Genomic DNA, 24,899 nt, shown 5'->3' with positions numbered 1-24,899 from the left:
GGGGTTAGGTGTCATCCCATCAAAGATGTGTTTTTTTTGGAACCCAATAAAGATGTTTGCGAGAACTGGGCGTACAGGGATTCTATAAACATTATATTATATAGCATATTATAAATTATATAAATTAATTGTATAAATTATATAAACATAAATTCTATGTTGATAGAATCCAACCCATTGTGGGGGTAATTTTCCAGGCCTTTGGGGACGGGAGTTGTGGAGGGATGCAGGGAATGAAATTTGAAAAAAATACATAAGGCTGGTTTACCAGTGAGCTCCTACCTCCAGCCAATTTTTCCCAGGGATAGTCTGGGTTCGATGCTGGCTACCCATGCACCCGTGGTGGGAAGCCATAAGGCAGTTGATGAACAAATTTTCAGCAATTTTCCCAGCACAAGACAATTTTGCCAGCGTTACACAACCCACCGCTGCGTCAGTACCCTGGCAATTCAAGGGAGGTGGCTACACAGCCGGAGCTGGATGAAATTTCAAGGCTTTTTAATGTTTACGTGCAAGAAATGACAAGGCTGATGTATTCCCATGCCAGAGGCTTGCCATAGTGTGAGTATCTCCTGGAGACTGATGTCTTTGATAATGCTGCAGTGTCATCCACTCCCCTGGTAATGAGTGGTCCCTGCCACTCCTGATGCTTGCCCCTCAGCAGCGCTCTCACTGGTGATAGGCCGCTGGCCATACTGTGTCCAACTCCCGCCTCCAGAAATCACCCGCCATCCCTAATTGGACGACACTCGTGGAGGTGTCTTCTTAATTGAATGGCTCTCACAATATCAAACCTGAAGTCACTGCTGCAAATGGGTTTGGGACCCAAAAATGGCCCCGAAGCCCAAAAATTTTCAAAGTTGAGATTCAACCTGTTATATTGACCAAATATTCACCCCAATCCCTTCTCTGCGGATTAATGTGGGATACTTACCTTTTATATATCAATGTCAATAGAAACTCTAGTGCTCTTAATTCAACAATTTTTCTGAAGTTCTGAACCATGTTGAAGGCCTTCCTTCATTACCACTTATGTCGCAAGGCCTTCTTCTTCATATTGCTGTAAGGGTAAATCTGCCAAAATGGAGAGCAGGACAAACCAAGGGCATCGTTGTACATGTGTTATTTTTTGTGTTTGTAGTCTTTTCACCCTCAGTCATCCTTTGAGAATAGGCAGATGATGCTCTCTGCCTACCGCTCTGAGGATTTTGCGTGTCTCCGACAACAATTGCAGATTCCCAAAATTCTTCTTCACCCAACTCCTAACTCCCCAAAGTGCAAAAACACAAGAATAAATAGCAGCAGGGATAGACCATATGGCCCATCGAGCCTGATCGGCCATTCAATACAGTAATGGCTGATCTCAGGCTTCAACTCCACTTTACTGCCTGCTCCCCTTTTCCTAAATTCTCTGAGAGACCATAAATCTGTGTATCCCAGCATTAAATGTATTCAGTGATGGAATTTCCACAACTCTTTGAGGTAAAGAATTCCAAAAATTCACAACCCTTTGAGTGAAGCAAGTTTTCCTCATCTTGGTCCTAAATAATTGACCACTTATCCTGAGACTGTGCCCGACAGTTTAGGTTCCCCGACCAGTGGAAACAATCTCTCAGCATCTACCCTATCAAACCCCTTCAGAACCTTGTATGTTCAGATAAGATCACCTCTCATTCTTCTAAATTCCAGAGAACATAGGTCCAATTTACTCAGCCTCTCATTATAGGACAACCCTCTCATCCCAGTGACCAATCTAGTGACCCTTGAATGTCCTTCCTTCAATGAAAATATACCCTTCCTTAAACATGGAGACAAAAACCACACATAACTAAGGAAAAGGTAGGGCCTATCAGAGATGTACACGGTAACTTGTGGGTTAATGCAGAAGATGAGGGTTCTCAATGAGTACTTTGTCTCTGTCTTCACTAAGGAGAGGGATGATACAAACATTCTAGTTAAAGAGGAGGAGTGTGAAATATTAGATACAACAAGCATAGTGAGAGAGGAAGTTCTGGAGGGACTTGCATCCTTGAAGGTGGATAAATCACTAGGGCCAGATGGATTGTATTCCAGGCCTTTGAAGAAAGCCAGGGAGGAAATAGCAGATGCACTAAGGATCATTTTCCAACCCTAACTAGATACAGGCAAAGTCCCAGAGGATTGGAGGTCTGTGACAGTTGTACCATTATTTCAAAAGGTTGCGAGGGATAGGACAGAAAATTATAGGCTGGTCAGTCTGACTTCGATGGTGGGCAAATTACTGTTTTCAGTTCTGAGACACAGGATAAACTGTCACGTAGAAAGGCACGGATTGATCAGGGATGGTCAGCATGGTTTTGTTAGGGGAAGATCGTGTTTTACTAACTTAGTAGAATTTTTTGAGGAAATAATAAGGAGAATTGATGAGGGGAGTGTAATGGATGTTGTCTTCATGGATTTCAGTAAGGCATTTGACAAGGTTCCACATGGCAGACTGGTCAGGAAAGTGAGATCTCATGGGATACAAGGGAAGATGGTAGGTTGGATCCAAAATTGGCTCGGTGACAGGAAACAAAGGGTAATGGTTGATGGATGTTTTTGCGAATGAAAAACGGTTTCCAGTGGTGTTCCACAGGGCTCAAAGTTGGGTCCCTTGCTGGTTGTTGTATATATTAATGATTTAGACTCAAATGTGGGAGGCATGATTGGGAAATTTGCAGATGACACAAAAATTGGCCATGTAGTTGATAGTGAAGAGGATAGCTGTCAACTCCAGAATGATATCAGTTGTTTGGTTGAGTCGGTGGAGAAGTGGCAAATGGAATTCAATCCAGATAAGTGTGAGGTAATGCATTTGGGGAGGGCAAACAAGCAAGGGAATACTCAATAAACGGGAAGTTATTGAATGGGGTTGAGGAAGTGAGAGATCTTGGAGTGCACGTCCGCAGATCCTTGAAGGTGCCAGGACAGGTGGACAAGGTGTTCAAGAAAGTATATGGAATGTTTTCCTTTATTGGGCAATGTATTGAATACAAAAGCAGGGATGTAATGATCGAACTCTATAAAATGCTGGCTAGGCCACAGCTGGAATTTTGTGTTCAGTTCTGGAAGGACATAATTACCCTGGAGAGAGTGCAGAGGAGGTTTACACGAATGTTGCCAGGGCTGGAAAATTGCAGCTATGAGGAGAGATTGGATAGGATAGGGTTGTTTTCCTTAGAACAGAGGAGGCTGAGGGGTGACCTAATTGAGGTGTACAAAATTATGAGGGGCCTAGATAGGGTAGACAAGAAAGACTTGTTTCCCCTAACTTAGGGGTTGATTACCAAGGGGCATGGATTTAAGGTGATTGGTAGAAGGATTAGAGGGGACATGCAGAAAAGCTTTCTCACGCAGAGGGTGACGGAGTCTGGAATTCACTGCCTAGGTTGGTGGTTGAGGCTGAAACACTCAACTCATTTAAAAGGTACCTGGATCAGCATCTGTAGTGCTGTATCCTGCAAGACTACGGACCAGGTGCTGGGAAGTGGGATTAAAATGAGCGGCTAGTTTCTTTTTTTCTCTTTTTGACTGGCGCAAACATAATGGGCTGAATGGCCTCTTTCTACACTGTAACTTTTCTATGGTTCTATGGTTCTATTCCACATGTGGTCTCACCAAAGCCCTGTACAGTTGTAGCAAGACCTCTTTATTCCTGTACTTCAATCCTCTTGCTATAAGGGCCAACATGCCATTTGACTTCCTAATTGCTTGCTGTACCTGCATACTAACTTTCTGCATTCCTTGTACGAGCACACCCAAGTCTTTCTGAAGCATTGTTTTTTCCTGGTTTGACAAACAGCCACTTTGGCTGATTAACTCTACCCAGTTGGTGAGGAGTATATAAGGCAAAAATAAAGTTTCTTAGAAATTTTATTTCCACTTTGGGTTGAGAAACTGCAAAAAGCTGACAAATTGGTCGAGCAGATTCCAAGAATGAAATAAACACAGAAAGTGCTGGAAAACTCAGCAGGCCTGGCAGCATCTGTGAAGAGAGAGACAGAGTTAACGTTTCGAGTCCAGAATGACTCTTCTAACTGACAAACGGGTGCAGCGTAGTTAATAGAATACTCTGAATATTCAACTTGATACATTAACTCTGTTTCTCGTTCCACAGATGCTGCCAAACTTGCTGAGCTTTTCCAGCACTTTCTGTTTTTATTTCATTTCTCCAGCATCTGCAGTATTTTGCTTTTATCCTGGATTTCAAGTGTGAACTGACTATCACTACAGGGAACATGATTAAAGCAACACTGAACGGGAGAGGTGCAGCAGATCTGAAACAGAAATGTGCTGAATATTCTCACTTATGTCAAAAAAAACACACATGCCAACAAAGTTAGAATGGTCTCCAACATGTCTTAAGTGGGTAGGGCTACTTGTTATGAAAAGTGAGGAAACTTTCAGTTCACCAGCACTGTCACCTCGGAGCAGAAAAGAAAACTCACATAAGTCATATTACAGTTGAACTAATCATTCTTATGACAACAAAGGACTAAAACGTGTTTCCTTTCTCTCTTATTTTCAGAAGGAAAGCTGCCCAACAAACAGATAAAGCAAGCGACAAAAAAGAGGAGGAAAGCCAGAATGTGCGTAATCAGCTTTTAGATTGAACACATTCAGGATCTTGTATCAACTTCCAAGTCAGTTTTATTTAATTGTATTTGAGCAAACTAATGCTGTGAATATGCAAGCAATTGTATTACTGACATGTCCTAGAAAGCAGTGTTGTATCTAACTGACAAAAGGACACAAGAGTAATTAATAGAATACTCTGAATCAGCATTTGTGCAAGTTAACAAGAACTGTAAAACACTTTTTTTGACAAGCAAAGTCATAATAATTAATATTATTACTATTATTATTTTAATCAGGAGGATGCAAGCTCTTCACCTTCACCCAGTACACGAGGTCCTGGTCTGCAAAATTCAACAGGTGAAGTCCGTAATCTAAGCTTTGAAATTATGAGCGTGCAGATAATTTGAAGGACAGGATGTCACAGATCTTTTGAAAATGTTGTATGTTAATATTTCACACAGACTTTGGTCACGAAATTCACAAAGACTTGGAAAAGGGAGCAGGATCGCAATGTGAAATTAACCCGTGCCCATTGCTTCCAGTGCAGTCAGCACAAAACCTTTGCTGCCTACCTATTTAAATGATTGCAGCATGTAATCAGCACTAAGCATGCTGCTGAGTGGCTGTACACCTGAACAGGGGGCACAAAATCATTAGAGGCTAGCATGGTTTCAAGCTGGCCTGGACCTCATATAGAGGGAGTACATTTTAACTGGAGCAAGTGCTGGAAGTCATTCTAAGTTAAAGGTTGACTTGGGAAAGACAGAAGAATGACACAACATGGCAAGGCGCAGGCTCCAAGGTTCTCCTTACACAGCACTAAAGGCTTTGGTGCAGAAAGTGGATAGGAGGAGAGAGGTCCTTTATCCTTGGGGGATCAGACAGACACGCCAAAGGCAGTGGGAGCAGATAGCTGTCACAGTCAATGCCTTCAGTCTAGCTCCAGGATCTGGATGCAGTGCGACAAGAAGTTCAACAACCTCACACAGTTGGCCAAGGTCAATGAATGCATCTTCAAATGCCATATCCCACCAACTGCACCACTAGCCTCAGACACTGCCCAATGCATCACACCCCTAACATTAACCTCCAACAATCTCTAGCAATCACAACTCAAACCTCACATTCATAGCTTCACCTCCTTCTCACACACTTAGCACTGTTGCAAGCCTCACATCTACATCTCATAGCTTCCACACATTGCCAGCTAATTAACCATGATAGAAACATCATCTAAACACATTGCACCACTCTCACTAACACACTTGCCTCTTTCCTGCAAGACGAGATGGTGCAGAGCAGGAAGCAGCAGCAACTAGGCAGGGAGCAGACACAGCTGCATGTCTTCACAATGATGGAGGAGTGGCAGCTGCCATCATTGGAGCAGCCATGACTGAGGCTGTGGCCAATGACGAGGCAGAAAGCATTGAAGGCGACGGTATACTCATACCTAACCCCCTTTTCACATCCCTTTACACCCTCATCCCACAATTTCCTCTGATATTCAAGCAACAAAGGATTTAAACATGTACCTCTTAGCATCCTTCCCTGTTGTCACTACAATTCTACCCGTGTGTCTTTGTCCTTTCTAATATCCAAGAACTGTCATCTGGGCAGGCAGTGATGAAACAGCAGGAAGACAGTGATCACTCGATCTCACACTCACAGCCACCAGCTCAGATATTGATACTTTAGAAGCTGAGTTAGAGGTAGGAACTGCACATGGGGTGAGATGCTCAGCATTAGTGGCTGCAGCCGGGTGGGGAGCGGTAGTGTAGATGCCAGCTCACCAGGGAATGAGATTACACACAAATTCTGCTCCAGAGGACTCAGATGAGGACTTTGATGGGTTGGCACACAGAGAAAGACTGATGGATTTGCACACAGAAATACTCGACGCATCAGCAGGCCTGCCAGGAAGATTGTCATGGAGCATAAAGGAGTCCAACATTTGCACACAGCTCTACACAGGATTTGGAGCTTCTCCTTTCCAATGTGAAAGCAGTGGCCAACTGCATTACCACACTTGGCGATCCAACCATGACGCAGCATCTGATGGCTGATGTCTCATTGCAGCACAAGCAGAAGCCATCCAACATCTGAGTGCAGCAGTGAAAACTCAGATTGAAGTCAAGCAAGCTCAGCCTTCTACCATGAACACTCAAATTGCTGCCATCATGGCTGCGGATATCAGTGCTCAAAGGGGTTTGCAGCTTCTCACAGCAGTTCAGCATTATGCCCTCCAACAGATTACAAGGATTGCCAAAGTGCCTTCTTCCCCACCCAACCCCCCGGGGAGTGGCAGTGGCTCCATGGAGCACGAACCTGCTGCCGTCTCTCAGGGTGACAGCATCTGCCCTCCCACCACTGCCACTCTGCCAGTGCCCTTGCAGTTGCCTGTCAGCCAACTAATCCAGACTGCTACCAGCCATGCCAAGGTGGTGCAGTCCAAAGCCAAGCCTTCGAGGGCCAGAGTTGTTCAAGGTCACCCTGCAAAGCCATCTGCAGATCCCCCACTGAACATGAGCAGCCATCCATTGGCCATACTGCAACCACTGGAGTAGTATTCTATAAGAGCACCAGGACAGACAAATGCGCCTACAAGACAAGCACCAAGGGAATGTGCAAAGGTGATTAGCTGCCTTTTGCATGGAATATTGAATGGTTTGATTGCTGTAGTTTTAAATGTTTGTTTTGTGATTGGTTTTATTTCAGCATGATAAAATGGCAAATTGGGATTGTGTTCACTGGCACCTTAGTCCAATGAACCACTCAGGAACTGCCCAAATGAAAAGGAGTTGTGATGGTTGCCTCCTCTATTCTTACTGCTCCTCCTTCTCCACCTCATCAGGCACTGACAGTATATCTGGTGGCAAGGGCTTTGCTCTCATGATGGTGAGGTTGTGCAGGATACAGCAGAACATGTTGAAACCTGACACACTCTTTGATGAGTACTGCAGGGCTCCCCCAGATCTCTCCAGTCAGTGGAAACATTGCTTAAACATCCCAATGAACTACCCAATAACATTTCATGTGGCAGCTTGGCTCTTGTTATATGCAGGCTGTCCACTTGAGTGGGTTGAACACCAGGGTCATGAGCCAGGTGGTCAGTGGATAGCTCTTGTCACCCTCTGGTTCATCGTGATTGCTCAAGTGCTAATGGTACAGTGGACTGTCACAGAATGAAGGCATTGTGACTGCTGCCAAGATAATAGGCATTGATATGGTGATGAGGCTAGAAATCCTGCAGCAAGTAACTCACTCCCTGACTCCCCAAAGCCTGTCCACCATCTACAAGGCACAAGTCAGGAGTGTGAGGGAATACTCTCCACTTGCCTGGATGAGTGCAGTTCTAATAGCACGAAAGAAGCTTGACACCACCCAGGACAAAGCAGCCTGCTTGATTGGCACCCCATCCACAAACATTCACTCCCTCCACCAATGATGCACAGTGGCAGTAGTGTGTACCATCTACAAAATGCACTGCAGGAACTCGCCAAGACTCCTTAGACAGCACATTCCAAACCCACAACCACTACCATCTAAAAGACAAGGGCAGCAGATACATGGGAACACCACCTCGAAGTTCCCCTCCAAGCCACACACCATTCTGACTTGGAAATATATTGCCATTCCTTCACTGTCGCTGGGTCAAAATCCTGGAACCCCCTCCCAAACAGCACTGTGGGTGCACTTACACCGCATGGACTGCAGCAGTTCAAGAAGGCAGCTCACCACCACTTTCTCAAGGGCAATTAGGGATGGGTAATAAATGCTGGCCAAGCTAACGAAGCCCACGTCCCTTGAATGAATAAAAAAGAGTATTGTCGCACACCAGCTGAAGATTGAGAGTTTGGAATCCTTTGCAGTTACAGTATGTCTCTGAATTTATATGCAGTGCCTGCAAAGTGGTAATATGTGTGCTTTCAGTGTCAGCCTGCACCATGGGGAAGCCACTATCTCCACCTGCTTCACTCTGGAAAGAGAGAAATGCAGCAGTGGACATCAAACTGTGAGGTGTTGGAGATGTTGCCTGCTCCAGCCTGGAAGGAACTTGATGTGAAGAAGTTGAAAACCACAGTCACCGTTACAGCCAGTGGCAATGGCGTCCTTACCCTGCTTTAAGCTGAAAATCTGCCTGTAACGGGTGGCAGATTTCTGTGAGCACCTCCTTAGTGAAAGGGAGACATCACACACATTGTTCCTTACCGGGATTGAGGTAGGAGAATTGCCCCCTGAAGATCCTGGGTGGATATGACCTCCTGCTAAGAGCCTTTTTCTCCCTCCTCCTCTCTTTTCAAGCAGCTTGACCTCCTCTGTTCATTCTTCCTTATCATGTTGCAAAGACCAAGGGGGATAAAAACTACAACAACAATGGCTGGGAGCAAGTAATGTGACCTGACCCTATGAAATGAGAACCAAGACCTTCACCATGTACTACATCACTTTCTGTAGACTTCACCAAGTTTATGTTGCAGTACAAACTACCAAACACTTCCAGAAAGTCAGCACAGCCAGCAGAAATCAGTCAGCAACTAAAATGAAAGTGGTTGATGACCCCTTCAAATATCATAGTGGGGATCCCTTCTGCTGTTGAGCGCATGTTCTGCTATTCAAAATTAAGAGAGGATGTTAGCTGGAGCGTTAAGGTTAAAAATGGGATTGGTAAAGTCAAATCAGCATTACACACTGACAAACATCACAATCTGCCTGCTCTACACATTTCTGGTGCCTGCTCCCAGCACCCACACTAACAACCTCACTAAAATGGCATCCAGCACCAAAAGTGTGAGCATGCAGCATAAATGCCATTTTGAACCTGAAACAGCATCCATAACTCAGAAAATATGGGTGCTAAATTCTGTGGCCTAGTCTGTGCTTGATCCTCTCTTGGACTAGGCTGTGTTTCTATCATTACCACTACATTGTAGTTCCCTAATGCCATCACAGCCTCCCATTCTGTAATCTGATTTTGAATACTCCTAGTATTCATATATCAATTCATTTTACGCATTTGCCTTCTTTCATCTTCCCTCAATGTCTGCCAGCTTCAAGTCTCTGGCTCTTGTAAGTCACTCTAGGTATCATTATTCATATCGACCTGTTGACTACCTTTTATCATGCTATATGTCTCCTCTGAAGTTTGCTTTTCTCCCTGCCCAACCCTCCCAACTCCATCTATCTAGTTTCAGTGATTCTTGATTGCTTCCTCCATGTTCTTTGCAAATCTCTTTGCTCCTGCTTGGTTTAGTTACAGCCAGACTCTCCTGTACCAGTCCTTTTTGTTCTGAAAGTATTTATAAGGGTAGTATTTCACACCATGTTTACATTACGTACTCAATTTTCTCATGAACTCCACCCCACCCCTACCTCTGCCACCTTTCCTTAACACTGGGAGTATATTAGGAAACATCATTTCGAGTCATGCCTTAAATTTGCGTATGGAGGTAATTCTCATGTATGTGACTTTTAGGACCTATTATTATTTTCCTTATGTGGACTACTACCGCTGTACCACTTGCTGTCCCCTTCAGTATCCTTTCAAGCATTTCCTCAAGATGTACCCTAATTTAATCTTATCAAGTGTTACTAAAATTCTGCTTGTTTTATGGGGAGGATATCACTTGTCTTTCTAAGAGAAACACTCTCACTTGGCCACCTATTTATCTTTTAAACAATATTTACATCTCCCAGTGAGATCTGTAATCCTTTTAAATGTACTTCAGCTGGCATCAAATTCTTCAGTATCTGAAAGTGCGCTTTAGTGAGTATCGTGAGGTTTTTGAAAGTTTGTGGGAGCCTTCAGATGTTTTAATCTGTTGTTTAACAGGACTTCTAATGAAACCTTTTTATACTCTCCTTGAGCTGCAAGAAAATAATTAAAAGGACATCTTGTCATAACCAAGATTTACTTGTGTTCCCATGTTTTTAACAAGAAAAATGTTCTCTATGACCTATGAAACTTGTATTTATACCTTAATCACCTAACCAATAATTAGACTTTTTGGAAGGAAAGCTAATAAAAAAAAAGTTGACAGTAAATTTGGAAACAGTTAAACTGATAATGTAATATAACAGCAGGTCTTGTGAAAGTATTAGTGCTGTAGTGTGGTTGTGGGCTTTCAGTATTTTATAATCCATGATCTGAGCTCAGTCCCTAATCTAGTAATGTCTGTCTGCCATTAGGAGCGCAGGTTTTAGTAGTTATTTATAAAAGGCCAAAGAAATGAAGCTTCCTTTGATCACCAGTGAGTAAAGGCACCATTTGGTGTATTGCAACAAAAAGTTCAATTTGATTCCTCACTGTGCTGAGCGAGCTGATTTCAGCAATGGCAACAGTGAGTTTCCCCTCAATTTCCCTGCTTTGGAGATGATAATAATCTGCCAGGATTTTCCACTGCTAATCAATGTGCAGTGACCATTGCTGGAATGTGTTTGCACTTGGGCATTGCAGAATAGAATTGGGGTTGGCTGCAGGAGTGTGGTGCCAAATTTTGAGGTGCCGGAGCTCTAAGAAAATGTGTCGGTCATAATATTGCTAAATCCCCTTTTATATTGTTTTATTATGTATTAATCATTTGAGTCCCCAAAAGTCAGTAAAACTATCTTTTTTAAGTGAAAAATATTAATGGCCCCACTGCCACCTAACAGAAAGTGCAGCTTGGCATATTTGTACAGAGGACAATAAAGCCCTATTTACATGCCCACATTTCTTTTGGATTGAAGCCTGGTTTGAGATCACGCTGCCATAAATACAATAGAACAATTCTACGTAACTAGGACTTGAACACCTACTTGATCAGTGGTTTTACCTCCCCAGTAGAAATGCTGAGTATGTATGAAACTAGTATTGGAACTGTGGCAAATATTTCTGCAAATAGCGATCACAGAATTTGTACCTGTCACAATGCAAATCCCACATTTGGACTGGATCAGCACTTATGTGCAGAGTAGCCTGAAAGGCAGCTGTCCTACTGTTACCATATGGTACAAACCTCACAGCTTTGGAGGTTGTCAGCAGGAAAGCTGCTCCCTAACATAAAGAAAAATAGCCTGTGAGCCCTTTAGCTCCCAGGGGAAAAAATAACATTTGGTGTAGCAGCTCTGCAAAAGGTGAACTATAAGCCTTTCAAAGCAAAATGCACAAATGTCCAGTAATTTGTTTTTATTTAAAAATTTACAGTAAATTTCATGTAAGCATCTTTGACTTAGAAACATCAATCCAGACTGGCCTACAAATTTGTTAAATTTGTATAAATATTTTTCAACAGATACTGGTAAAAAGCCATGGGAAAGGACCAACTCTGCCGAAAAGCCAGGAACACTCTCAAGGTGAGCAGTTAAGGGATGGATGTAATTTTGAGACTGAAAAACCAGTTTTTTTAATGGTTTAGTAATAACTAATAAGAGTATGCTACCCAGTCACAACTGATCTATAATCTATATATGTCCATTTTGAAAAAATACGGAGGGACTACCTAACATTTATGGAATAATGTTAATTGCACCTGGCAAGCTGTCTGATTTCAGTCACTGGTTATTTTGAGATGTGTTGGCACAGTGGGTGAGAACACTGACCTTTGACCTTTTGGAAAATAAAGGCAGGCACCATGCTGATGTGAAATAGTATTCTCATCTGAGCTTGGGCGGGTTAAAAATAATGCAGATGAAATTTTGTTTTACAGCTGACCCATAGGCTGACCCATGAGATTCACTCATATCTGGCATTGTATATCTGCTTTGTAGTGTTAAGTGGGTATGTTATGGGCTCACAGTCTGACATTTGAGAACAGGATAAGCTTAGTGATCCTAGTAATAAGACTTGGTGTCAGCCTTGGCTAGCACTCTCACCCCTGAGTTAGAGGTTGTTGGTTCAAGTCCCACTCCTGAGACTTGAGCACATAATCTAGACTGACACTTCAGTGCAACACTTTGATGTGAGACGGTAAATCTCTGCCCTCTCGGGTGGATGTCGAAGATTCCATAGATTATTCAAAGAAGAGTAGAATGGTTCTCCTGGTGTTATGGACAATATTTATCCCTCAACCATGGTCACTAAAATAGATTGCCTGGTCATTATATTATTAATTTTTCTGTGATCTTGCTGTGTACAAATTGATTACAGTGTTTCCCTACATTGCACAGTGATTACACTTCAAAAGCACCTCATTGGTTGCAATGCACTTTGAGACATCCTAATGTTGTGAAAGGTGGTGTATACAAGTTTGTTCTTCTTTATTTGTCTAGTATTTCAGACAGGCACCACACCAAGTGTAGCAACATACTGATTCATATAATTGTTGTACATTTCCTGTAGAAATGGGGTTCAACTCTTGGATACACTTGTCATATTGCAAATCAAGAACAGTCTGCAGAAAACCTGTGCACCTATCCTGCATGTGCCAAATAGAATGAAGATATTCATTTTTTCCAGCACTGGTACCACCATAATGAGTAAGACCACAATTCAAAAAAGTGATGAAGGTTATTATCATTTTCAGTTAAGAGCAATTAAAGGTAATTCAGAAAAGGCAATTGCTCTTGTTCCACCTTTGGCACTACTAGTCAACTAATCAACATTTGGGTAGATAGTAGTAACTATTCTCGCATTTTGTATCTTACTTATATTCCAAAACTGCTTCTTGAAGCCTGGAGCTCACAATGCTATGGAGCTTAACCTACCTCATGGAAGAGTAGATTCACAGTTGAACGTTGCAATTCACAACTCTTTCAGACTGCTAGAAGCTCTCCACCAGCTGCAGGAGTTATGAAGAGTCCAATGAGTGACAAATTACAGTGCTGGGCTCCAGCAACAAGTTTATATTTTCACCCGGAGTCAGAAGCCAAATTGCCAGCAGTAAAAGTGGCCTGTCGGTGGGCCTTAGAGACACCAGAAGCAACAGCAGTGCATCATTCCAGCTGTGCTGCTGACAAAGTCTTAGGGGAGATGGTGGCATAGTGGTAATGTCACTGGACTAATAATTCAGAGGCCCAGCTATTGCTCTGGGGACATGGGTTCAAATCTCATCATGGTAGCTGATGGAATTTACTGGGTGGGAGGCGATGACGTAGTGGTATTGTCACTGAACTAGTAATCCAGCGAAAAGTGGTAATGCTCTGGGGACCCAGGTTTGAATCCCACCACAGCAGATAGTGATTGTCATAAAAACCCCAGGGAACCCCTTTAGGGAAGAAAATCTGCAGTCTAGCCTACATGTGACTCCAGATCCACAACAATGTGGTTGACTCTTAGGAGGAGAGGGCAAGAGGAGGACTCTGGGACAGGCAGTCAGCAGCACCTAGAGGAGCCGAGAATTGAAGAGAAGTGCGAGAGGAGTCGGGAGTTGAAGAAGAGCACGAGAGGAGTCGGGAATTGAAAAGGAGTGCAAGAGGAGCCGGGAGTTGAAGAGAAGCGCGAGAGGAGTCGGGAGTTGAAGAGAAGCTGGGAGAGCAGGGGTGACTAAGGGAGTTCGGTGAGGAGGGAACAAGGTGATCCTTTGAGTACCGTGAGTATGGCCGGGTAAGCATTTACTACTTTTATTGCTTATAGTTTTTAAGGTCTTATTTTGTGGTTCATCGTTTGTAGGGGCTATATTCTGTAACAATGAGGAGCAGGGAAGAAGGGCCTGAGAGTAATTGATATTAAGTATCTTCCAAAAGGTTTAATTTAATTTAAAGGATGAAGTCATGGCAGGAGAGCTCAAAGCTGTGGTGTGCTTCTCCTGCTTTATGTGGGAAGCCGGGCACATTTCCAGTGCCCGGGACCAGCATGTGTACGGGAAATGCCTCCAGCTGCAGCTCCTGGAAGCCCGGGTTTTGGAGCTGGAGCGGCGGCTGGGGACACTGTGGAGCATCCGCGAGGCAGAGAGTATCGTGGATAGCACGTATAGAGGGGTGGTCACACCGCAGGCTACGAGTCCACAGGCAGAAAGGGAATGGGTGACCACCAGGCAAAGTAAGAGGATTAGGCAGGCAGTGCAAGAATCTCCTGTGGCTATTCCCCTGCAAAACAGATATACCGCTTTAGTTACTGTTGGGGGGGAATGGCCTCTCAGGAGAAAGCAGCAACAGCCAAATTTGTTGCACCGCGGTTGGCTCTGCTGCACAGGGGAGGAGTAAAAAGTGTGGGAATGCAATAGTTAGAGGGGATTCAATTGTAAGGGGAATAGATAGGCATTTCTGTGGCCACAAACGAGACTCCAGGATGGTATGTTGTCTCCCTGGTGCTAGGGTCAAGGATGTCTCAGAGCGGCTAGAGGACATTCTGAAGGGGGTGGGTGAACAGCCAGTGGTCGTCGTACACATTGGTACAAACGACATAGGTAAAAAAAGGGATGAGGTCCTAAAAGCAGAATTTGGGAAGTAAAAAAGTAGGACCTCAAAGGTAGTGATCTCAGAATTACTACCAGTGCCACGTGCCAGTCAGAGTAGAAATAGCAGGATATATCAGATGAATATGTGGCTGAAGAGATGGTGTGAAGGGGAGGGTTTCAGATTCCTGGGGCATTGGGACCGTTTCTGGGGGAGGTGGGACGTGTACATACTGGACGTGTTACACCTGGACAGGATCGGGACTGATGTTCTAGGGGAAACATTTGCTAGTGTGGTTGGGGAGTGTTTAAACTAAAATGGCAGAGGGATGGGAACCTATGCAAGAAGTCAGATGAAGGGGAATCAAAAACAAGAATGAAAGACAAAAAGCGGAATTAAAAAAGTGATAGTCAGATAAATCAAGGGCAAGAATCAAACAGGGCCTCAGTGAAAAATAGTGGGAACAGGACAAGTAATGTTAAAAAGACAAGCCTTAAGGCTTTGTGCCTTAACGCGAGGAGCATTCGCAATAAAGTGGATGAATTAACCGCGCAAATAGATGTAAATAGGTATGATATAGTCGGGATTACGGAGACATGGCTGCAGGGTGACCAGGGATGGGAACTGAACATCCAGGGGTATTCAGTATTTAGGAAGGACAGACAAAAAAGGAAACATTAGTGGAGTTGCATTGCTGGTTAAAGAGGAAATTAATGCAATAGTGAGGAAAGATATTAGCTCCGACGATGTGGAATCTGTATGGGTAGAACTGAGAAACGCTAAGGGGAAAAAAACGTTAGTGGGGTTGTATATAGACCCCCAAACTGTAGATGTGATGTTGGGAATGACATTAAACAGGAAATTAGAGACGCATGTAACAAAGGAACATCTGTAATTATGGGTGACTTTAATATGCTTATAGATTGGGCAAATCAAATTAGTAACAATACCGTAGAGGAGGAATTCCTGGAGTGTATACAGTTTTTCTGGACCAATACATTGAGGAACCAACGAGAGAACAGGCCATCCTCGACTGAGTATTGTGTAATGAGAAAAGAATAATTGGCAATCTAGTTGTGCGAGGCCTCTTGGGGATGAGCGACCATAATATGATAGAATTCTTCATCAAGATGGAGAGTGACGTAGTTGATTCTGAGACTTGGGTCCTGAATCTTAATAAAGGAAACTACGATGGTATGAGGCGTGAGTTGGCTATGATGGATTGGGAAACGTTACTTAAAGGAATGACGGTGGATAGGCAATGGCAAACATTCAAAGAGTGCATGGATGAACTGCAACAATTGTTTATTCCTGTCTGGTGCAAAACTAGAACAGGAAAGGTGGCCAAACCATGGCTTACAAAGGAAATTAGAGATAGTACTTGATGCAAAGAAGAGGCATACAAATTGGCCAGAAAAAACAACAGACCTGAGGATTGGGAGCAGTTTAGAATTCAGCAAAGGAGGACCAAGGAATTGATTAAGATGGGGAAAATAGAGTACGAGAGTAAGCTTGCAGGGAACATAAAAACTGACGGTAAAAGTTTCTATAGATATATGAAGAGAAAAAGATTGGTGATGACAAATGTAGGTCCCTTACAGTCAAAAACAGGGGAATTTATAATGGGGAACAAAGAAATGGCTGACCAGCTAAATACATACTTTGGCTCTGTCTTCACAAAGGAGGACACTAATAACATACCAGAAATGTTGGGGAACACAGGGTTTAGTGAGAGGGAGGAACTGAAAGAAATCAGTATTAGTAGGGAAATGGTGTTGGAGAAATTGATGGGATTGAAGGCCGATAAATCCCCGGGGTCTGATAATCTACATCCCAGAGTACTTAAGGAAGTGGCACTAGAAATAGTGGATGCATTGGTGGTCATCTTCCGAGATTCTATCGACTCTGAAACAGTTCCTACAGATTGGAGGGTAGCTAATGTAACCCCACTATTTAAAAAGGGAGGCAGAGAGAAAACAGCGAATTATAGACCAATCAGCCTGACGTCGGTAGTGGGGAAAATTCTAGAGTCCATTATAAAAGATTTAATAGCTGAGCACATGGAAAACAGTGGCAGAATCGGACAGAGTCAGCATAGATTTATGAAAGGGAAATCATGCTTGACAAATCTACAAGAATTTTTCGATGATGTAAATAGTAGAGTTGATGAGGGGGAACCAGTGGATGTGGTTTATTTGGACTTTCAGAAGGCTTTCGACAAAGTCCCACATAAGAGATTGGCATGTAAAATTAAAGCACATGGGATTGGGGTAGTGTATTGAGATGGATAGAAAACTGGTTGGCAGACAGGAAACAAAGAGTAGGAATAAACGGGTCTTTTTCCGAATGGCAGGCAGTGACTAGCGGGGTACCGCAGGGATCGGTGCTGGGACCCCAGTTATTCACAATATATATTAATGATTTAGATGAGGGAATTAAATGTAATATTTCCAAACTTGCAGATGACACAAAGCTGGGTGGGAGGGTGAGCTGTGAGGAGGATGCAGAGAGGCTTCAATGTAATTTGGACAAGCTGAGTGAGTGGGCAAATGCATGGCAGATGCAGTATAATGTGGATAAATGTGAGGTTATCCATTTTGGTAGCAAAATCAGGAAGGCAGATTATTATCTGAATGGCTATAAATTGAGAGAGTGGAATGTGCAACGAGACCTGGGTGTCCTTGTACACCAGCCGCTGAAGGTAAGCATGCAGGTGCAGCAGACGGTAAAGAAGGCAAATGGTATGTTGGCCTTCATAGCCAGAGGATTCAAGTACAGGAACAGGGATGTCTTGCTGCAATTGTACAGGGCCTTGGTGAGACCACACCTGGAATATTGTGTGCAGATTTGGTCGCCTTATCTGAGGAAGGATGTACTTGCTATAGTGGGAGTGCAGCGAAGGTTTACCCGACTGATTCCTGGGATGGCGGGACTGACATATGAGGAGAGATTGGGTCGATTAGGATTATATTCGCTGGAGTTCAGAAGAATGAGGGGGCATCTCGTAGAAACCTATAAAATTCTAACAGGACTAGACAGGGTAGATGCAGGAAGGATGTTCCCGATGGTGGGGGAGTCCAGAACCAGGGGTCACAGTCTGAGGATATGGGGTCGACCTTTTAGGACTGAGGTGAGGAGAAATTTCTTCACCCAGACAGTGGTGAGCCTGTGGAATTCGTTACTACAGAAAGTAGTTGTGACCAAAACATTGTATGCTTTCAAGAAGGAGTTAGGTATAACTTCAGGGGCGAAAGGGATCAAAGGGTATGGGGAGAAAGCGGGAGCAGGCTATTGAGTTGGATGATCAGCCATGATCATAATGAATGAGGAAGCAGGCTCGAAGGGCCGAATGGCCTACTCATGCTCCTAGTTTCTATGTTTCAAAGAGGGGTTGCAGTTGGTCATCAGTTTGGTGAAGTGATGGTGGCATTATGCTATAGCTAGAATGTATTTTTGGCTTTGGTGCCATGCTGTCTTGTGCACTATCTTCTACTCTCAAGCATAAGGTCCCAAGTCTACCTCAGCCAGAACAAGGATCAAACCCATGCTATTGGCGTTAATCTGAACTGTTTCGATGTTGTTGCTGAGCTTTAGTGAGGTTTTACTAATACCATGGCTTTCCAGTCTTACCAGACCTTGATGAGGCTTTGCTTCCCTATGCCAGACTTGAAAGAGTCGGTATAGTTTAACTTCAAATAATTTATTAAGGACTATTTACAAAGGCCTCAGGGTAAGCACATGATATTCAAGATGCAGACTATTCTGCACCCAGCTGTTTTGGAGCTTCTTGGTCATCTGACTACTGATGTCACAGTTACATTTTTAATATCATCATGGTCTCATTAACATATCCATTAACCCATTACTCTACATCTCCCTTCAAGTATGATCTCAAACCCATTCTTTTGTTAAACTATTTATTTACATTACATTTTCCAATGTCTGTAACCCTCCTGTACTGTTTACAGTTTCTATCCAACTCCTACCCTTCCCCCTCCCTAAGTCACTATCACATGAGTCTTCAATCTCCAACAGTGTTTTCAACTCTCTTGGAGGGTGTTGTGGAAATATGTGGTTGCTTGTCTTTTTCCTGGAAGACAAACACATTGGCGAGTGGGATAGCAGCTTCCTATGACTGCTGGTAACTGGGCTGTGATCTCTATAACAACTTGACACTAAGGGTTGGGAAACAATTTCAACGAAAGACTGATTCAAGAGAGAAAACTTCCGGACATGGACAATCGCACTCTCTTGAATAGGAAAAGGACAAACTATCATTCTCTCTGAAATCTTCTGCTCCCTCTTTGCACACTGGGGAAAGGCCTGAGAAGATGAAGCACTTCCAACTTCAATGAAGAATTTCACAGCTGTAACATTCACTGCTGCATGGATGACCAAGTATTCAATACCTGAGATTTAAATAAATCTGGTAAACAAGAAGAAGAATGACAAACATACTGAAGACATTGCAAGATATGAAGAAAATACAACTTCCTTACAACTCTTAGGGTACTACTTGCACTTTCTGTCGGTAGTGGTATCATTTCCATGCTTGTTTCAGCATGAGGCTGTTCTGCTGTAGGCAAGGGGATGTCGGTGTCAACATAAGATAAGACTACATCATCTTCAAAAATGGAATGAATCTCCAGACCTGGATCTAGATGAAATTCCTGTATAGGACTCTTCAGCTGTAGAAGATCTTTAATGTTGGCCTCTGCTGCTGCATTGAAGGACAATTCGAGTGTAAGCAAGACTTGCTGATGAGATTCAAGTGTGGGCTGCAACCTACTTTCACAAACATTAGTAGGCTCTGTGTTTTCTCAAGTAGTTTGATTCAACTTGGAATCAAGCATTTCTTTCTCCCTGGACAGCTCACTGTGGTCAGCCAGCGATTTACATTGCACCTGATTGGTGGGTTCAGTGGGACAAACAGATGAATTCAGCTCATCAGCAGCTCCTTCAACAAATAGCACTGACTCCTCAAAAGGGACAACAGAGATTTCATCTGGATTGGCAGTGAAGTCAAAGAATGTAACAACAGCTAGGACCTCGCCTTCCAACAGATCACCTGCTTCTGCAATGGTTTCCTTTCATGAACTTTGTCAGGAAAGAACCAACTAAGGTCTAGAAGCTCCTCCAGCGGATGGTCGCCATCTTTTGCGGTGCCTTCTATTTCTGCGCCTTCCAGCCCACCTGCAAAACAAAGTCATAGATCTGCAATCTCCTCCCGTGGTCTAGTGGATGGTGCGTCTGTAATAAAGAATGACTCACACTCCATACTCCAAGTCTAGTGAACCGCATAACTAAGACTTTAAGTAGAGAAGGTTATAAACTAAAGAAGTGGCAGTGAGGGGTCAAGCTTGGGTAAATGTAGCAAATCAAGGGTTAGAGTCAAGGCAGGAGAACAAAATAGTAATATGGGAAATGAGGGTCAGAGAATGGCAGGAGGAGACAGAGAGAAAAAACCCTAAGAATTCACCAACAGTCTAGATGTTATAAGGATAACAAAGGACAAAACTAGAATCTCTGTATCTGAATGACATTCATAACAAAGTAAATGAATTGATAACGCACATTGAAGTAAATAAATATGATCTGATGGCCATTACGGAGACGTGGCTACAAGACGACAAGGATTGGGTCCTGAATATTGAGGGGTATATGACAATCAAAAAGAATAGGAAATTAGGTAAAAATGGAGGGGTAGCACTGTTAATCAAGGATGGAGTTGGTGCAATAGTTAGATATGACTTTAGTTCAGGACATCAGGATGTAGAATCGGTTTGGGTGGAGATGAGAAATAGTAGAGGAAAGAAGTCACTAATGGGAGTGGTCCGCAGGTCCCCTAACAGTAACCACAATTTAGGACAAAGTATACAAGCAGAAATATTAACTGCTTGTGACAAAGGGAGGGCAATAATCATGGGTGATTTTAATCTACATATAAACTGGAAAAATCAAATTGGCAGTAATAGCCTGGATGAGGAGTTCATAGAATGCTTTTGAGATAGTTTCTTAGAGAAGCACATTCTGGAACCGACCAGAGAGCAGGTTATTTAAGGCTTAGTATTATGTAATATGACAGGATTAATTAACAGCCTCAGAGTACAGGCACCCCTAAGTAGCAGCGAGCACAATATGATTGTATTTTACATCCAATTTGAAAGGGAGAGGAGTGGGTCTAAGACTAATATTTTAAACTTAAATAAGGGCAACTGTGTGGGCATGAAAGGTGAGCTAGCTGAAGTGAACTGAAATACAAGGTTAGAGGATAGATCAATAGGGAAGCAGTGGCAGACATTTAAGGGGATAGTTCAAAATACTCAGAATAAGTATATTCCTGCTATAAAGAAAAGTGCTAAGGGGTAGGTCCACCATCCGTGGTTAACTCAAGAAGTTAAGGAAAGCATCAAACTTAAGGAAAAAGCATATCACTGCAGAAAAATGAGTGGCTGGTCAGATGATTGGTCAGAATATAAAGAATGGCAGAGAATGACTAAAAGATTAATCAGGAGAAAAAAATTAGAGCATGTGGGGAAGCTAGCGAGAAATGTAAACATGGATAGCAAAAGAATCTGCAGATATTTAAAAAGGGAACAAGTAAGTAAAGTCAGTGTTGGTCCTCTAGAGAGTGAGAATGGGGAGATAATAGTAGATAATAAGGATTTGGCAGATTAAATGAACAAATATTTTGCTTCTGTCTTTGCTATAAAGGATACAAAAAACATTCCCGAAATGGCTATAAATCAGGAGGTGAAAGGCAGAGAGGAACTTGGTGAAATTACAATCACGTGGGAAGCGGTACTGAGCAAACTGATGGAGCTGCGAGCTGACAAGTCTCCAGGTCCTGATGGACTTTATCCTAGGACCTTAAAAGAGGGGCAAATGAGGTAGTAGGTGCGTTGGTATTAATTTTCCAAAATTCGCTACACTCTGGAACGGTTCCATCAGACTGGAAAGTAGCAAATATAACCCCTCTATTCAAGAAGGGAGAGAGGCAGAAAACAGGAAACTATAGGCTAGGTAGCTTGACAGAAGAACATAACATAAGAACTAGGAGCAGAAGTAGGCAATTCAACCCCTCGAGCCAGCCCCGCCATTCATTACGATCATGGCTGATCTCACAATGACCTCAACTCCAATTTCCCACCCTCTCCCCATAACCTTTCAACCCATTACTAATTAAAAATCTGTCTATCTCCTCCTTAAATTTATTCAGCGTCCCGGCATCCACTGCACTCTGAGGTAGTGAATTCCACAGATTCACGACCCTTTGAGAAAAGTAATTCGTCCTCATCTCTGATTTAAATCTACCACCCCCTAGCCTAAAATTATGGCCTCTCGTTCTAGAATGCCCCAGAAGGGGAAACATCCACTCCATGTCTACTTTGTCTATCCCCTTTAGCATCTTATATACCTCAATAAGATCTCCTCTCATCCTTCTAAACTCTAGCGAGTATAGACCTAAATTGCTCAATCTCTCCTTGTAAGACAAGCCCCGCATCTCGTCTGTCAAGGCGTTAGAATCGATCATTAAGACCATAACACATAGGAGCAGAAATTAGGCCATTCGGCCCATCGAGTCTGCTCCGCCATTCAATCATGGCTGATAGGTTTCTCAACCCCATTCTCCCGCCTTCTCCCCATAACCTTTGATCCCCTTACCAATCAAGAACCTATCTATCTCGCTCTTAAATACACTCAATGACCTGGCCTCCGCAGCCTTCTGTGGCATTGAATTCCATAGATTCACCACTCTCTGGCTAACGAAGTTTCTCCTCATCTCTGTTCTAAAAGGTCTTCCCTTTACTCTGAGGCTGTGCCCTCGGGTCCTAGTCTCTCCTACTAATGGAAACATCTTCCCCACGTCCACTCTATCCAGGCCTTTCAGTATTCTGTAAGTTTCAATCAGATCCCCCCATATCCTTCTAAACTCCATCGAGTATAGACCCAGAGTCCTCAAACGTTCCTCATATGTTAAGCCTTTCATTCCTGGGATCATTCTCGTGAACCTCCTCTGGACCTTCTCCAGGGCCAGCACATCCTTCCTGAGATACGGGGCCCAAAATTGCTCACAATATTCTAAATGTGGTCTGACCAGAGCCTTATAAAGCCTCAGCAGCACATCCCTGCTTTTATATTCTAGTCCTCTCGAAATAAATGCCAACATTGCATTTGCCTTCCTAACTACTGACTCAACCTGCAAGTCAACCTTAAGAGAATCCTGGACTAGGACTCCCAAGTCCCTTTGCACTCCAGATTTCTGAATTCTCTCCCCATTTAGAAAATAGTCCATGCCTCTATTCTTCCTACCAAAGTGCATGACCTCACACTTCCCCACGTTGTATTCCATCTGCCGCTTCTTTGCCCATTCTCCTAATCTGTCCAAATCCTTCTGCAGCCTCCCCGCCTCCTCAATACTACCTGTCCCTCCACCTATCTTTGTATCATCTGCAAACTTAGCCAGGATGCCCTCAGTTCCTTCATCTAGATCATTAATGTATAAAGTGAAAAGTTGTGGTCCCAACACTGACCCCTGCGGAACTCCACTAGTCACCAGCCGCCATCCTGAGAAGAACCCCCTTATCCCCACTCTCTGCCTCCTGCCAGACAGCCAATCTTCTATCCATGCTAGTACCTTGCCTCTAACACCATGGGCTCTTATCTTACTGAGCAGCCTCCTGTGCGGCACCTTGTCAAAGGCCTTCTGGAAGTCCAAGTAGATAACATCCACTGGCTCTCCTTTGTCTAACCTACTCGTTACCTCCTCAAAGAATTCTAACAGATTTGTCAGGCATGACCTCCCCTTGATGAAACCATGCTGACTTTGCCCTATTTTACCATGCACTTCCAAGTATTCTGAAATCTCATCCTTAATAATGGACTCTAACATCTTACTAACAACCGAGGTCAGGCTAATTGGCCTGTAATTTCCCGTCTTTTACCTCACTCCCTTCTTAAACAGGGGGGTTACATTAGCGATTTTCCAGTCCTCTGGTAACCTTCCCTGACTCCAGTGATTCCTGAAAGATCACCACTAACGCCTCCACTATCTCTTCAGCTATCTCCTTCAGAACTCTGGGGTGTATTCCATCTGGTCCAGGTGATTTATCCACCTTCAGACCTTTCAGTTTTCCTAGCACCTTCTCCTTGGTAATGGCCACCATACTCACCTCTGCCCCCCGACTCTCTTGAACTTTGGGGATGTCACTCATGTCTTCCACTGTGAAGACTGGCGCAAAGTACCTATTCAGTTCCTCAGCCATTTCTTTGTTCCCCACTACTACTTCTCCAGCATCATTTTCCAGTGGCCCAATGTCCACTTTTGCCTCTCTCTTACCCTTTATATATCTAAAAAAAACTCTTGCAATCTTCTTTTATATTACTGGCTAGTTTACCCTCATATTTAATCTTCTCCCTCCTTATTTCTTTTTTAGTTGTCCTTTGTTGGTCTTTGTAGGCTTCCCAATCCCCTGGTTTCCCACTGCTCTTCGCCGCATTGTATGCTTTCTCTTTAGCTTTTCTGCTGTCCCTGACTTCCCTTGTCAGCCATGGTTGCCTCGTCCTCCCTTTAATATGCTGCTTCTTCCTAGGGATGAATTTTTGCTGTGTCTCCCAAATTACTCCCAGAAACTCCTGCCATTGCTGTTCCATTGTCTTTCCTGCTAGGCTCATCTCCCAGTCAATTCTGGCCAGCTCCTCCCTCATGCCTCTTTGTTGCCTTTATTCAACTGTAATACCATTACATCTGATTCCAGCTTTTTCCTCTCAAATTGCAGGGTAAATTCTATCATATTATGGTCACTTCCTCCTAAGGGTTCCTTCACCTTAAGCTCCCTTATCAAATCTGCCTCATTACACATCATTAAATCTAGAATTGCATGTTCCCTAGTGGGATCCACTACCAACCTGATTTTCCCAGTCTACCTGCATATTGAAATCCCCCATGATCACTGTAACCTTGCCTTTCTTACACACCTTTTCTATCTCCT

General features: G+C 43.4%; 1 protein-coding gene across 12 annotated transcripts in view; it reads left to right on the top strand.

Annotated features, from left to right (window-relative positions):
- Positions 1–24,899, top strand: part of LOC144693065 (ena/VASP-like protein) — a 329,238-nt gene that overhangs the window by 292,487 nt on the left and 11,852 nt on the right. For all 12 annotated transcript variants that reach the window (XM_078562400.1, XM_078562402.1, XM_078562397.1 and 9 more), the window contains 3 exons: positions 4,547–4,607; positions 4,893–4,953; positions 11,868–11,928. In XM_078562400.1, coding sequence (XP_078418526.1) covers positions 4,547–4,607; positions 4,893–4,953; positions 11,868–11,928 — 183 coding nt within the window. The remainder of the gene's footprint in view (positions 1–4,546; positions 4,608–4,892; positions 4,954–11,867; positions 11,929–24,899) is intronic.

This window comes from Cetorhinus maximus, chromosome 18 (assembly GCF_964194155.1).
Source record: "Cetorhinus maximus chromosome 18, sCetMax3.hap1.1, whole genome shotgun sequence".
Taxonomy (NCBI): domain Eukaryota; kingdom Metazoa; phylum Chordata; class Chondrichthyes; order Lamniformes; family Cetorhinidae; genus Cetorhinus; species Cetorhinus maximus.
The sequence above is the reverse complement of the archived record's forward strand: the minus strand, read 5'-3'. Positions and strand labels throughout refer to the sequence as shown.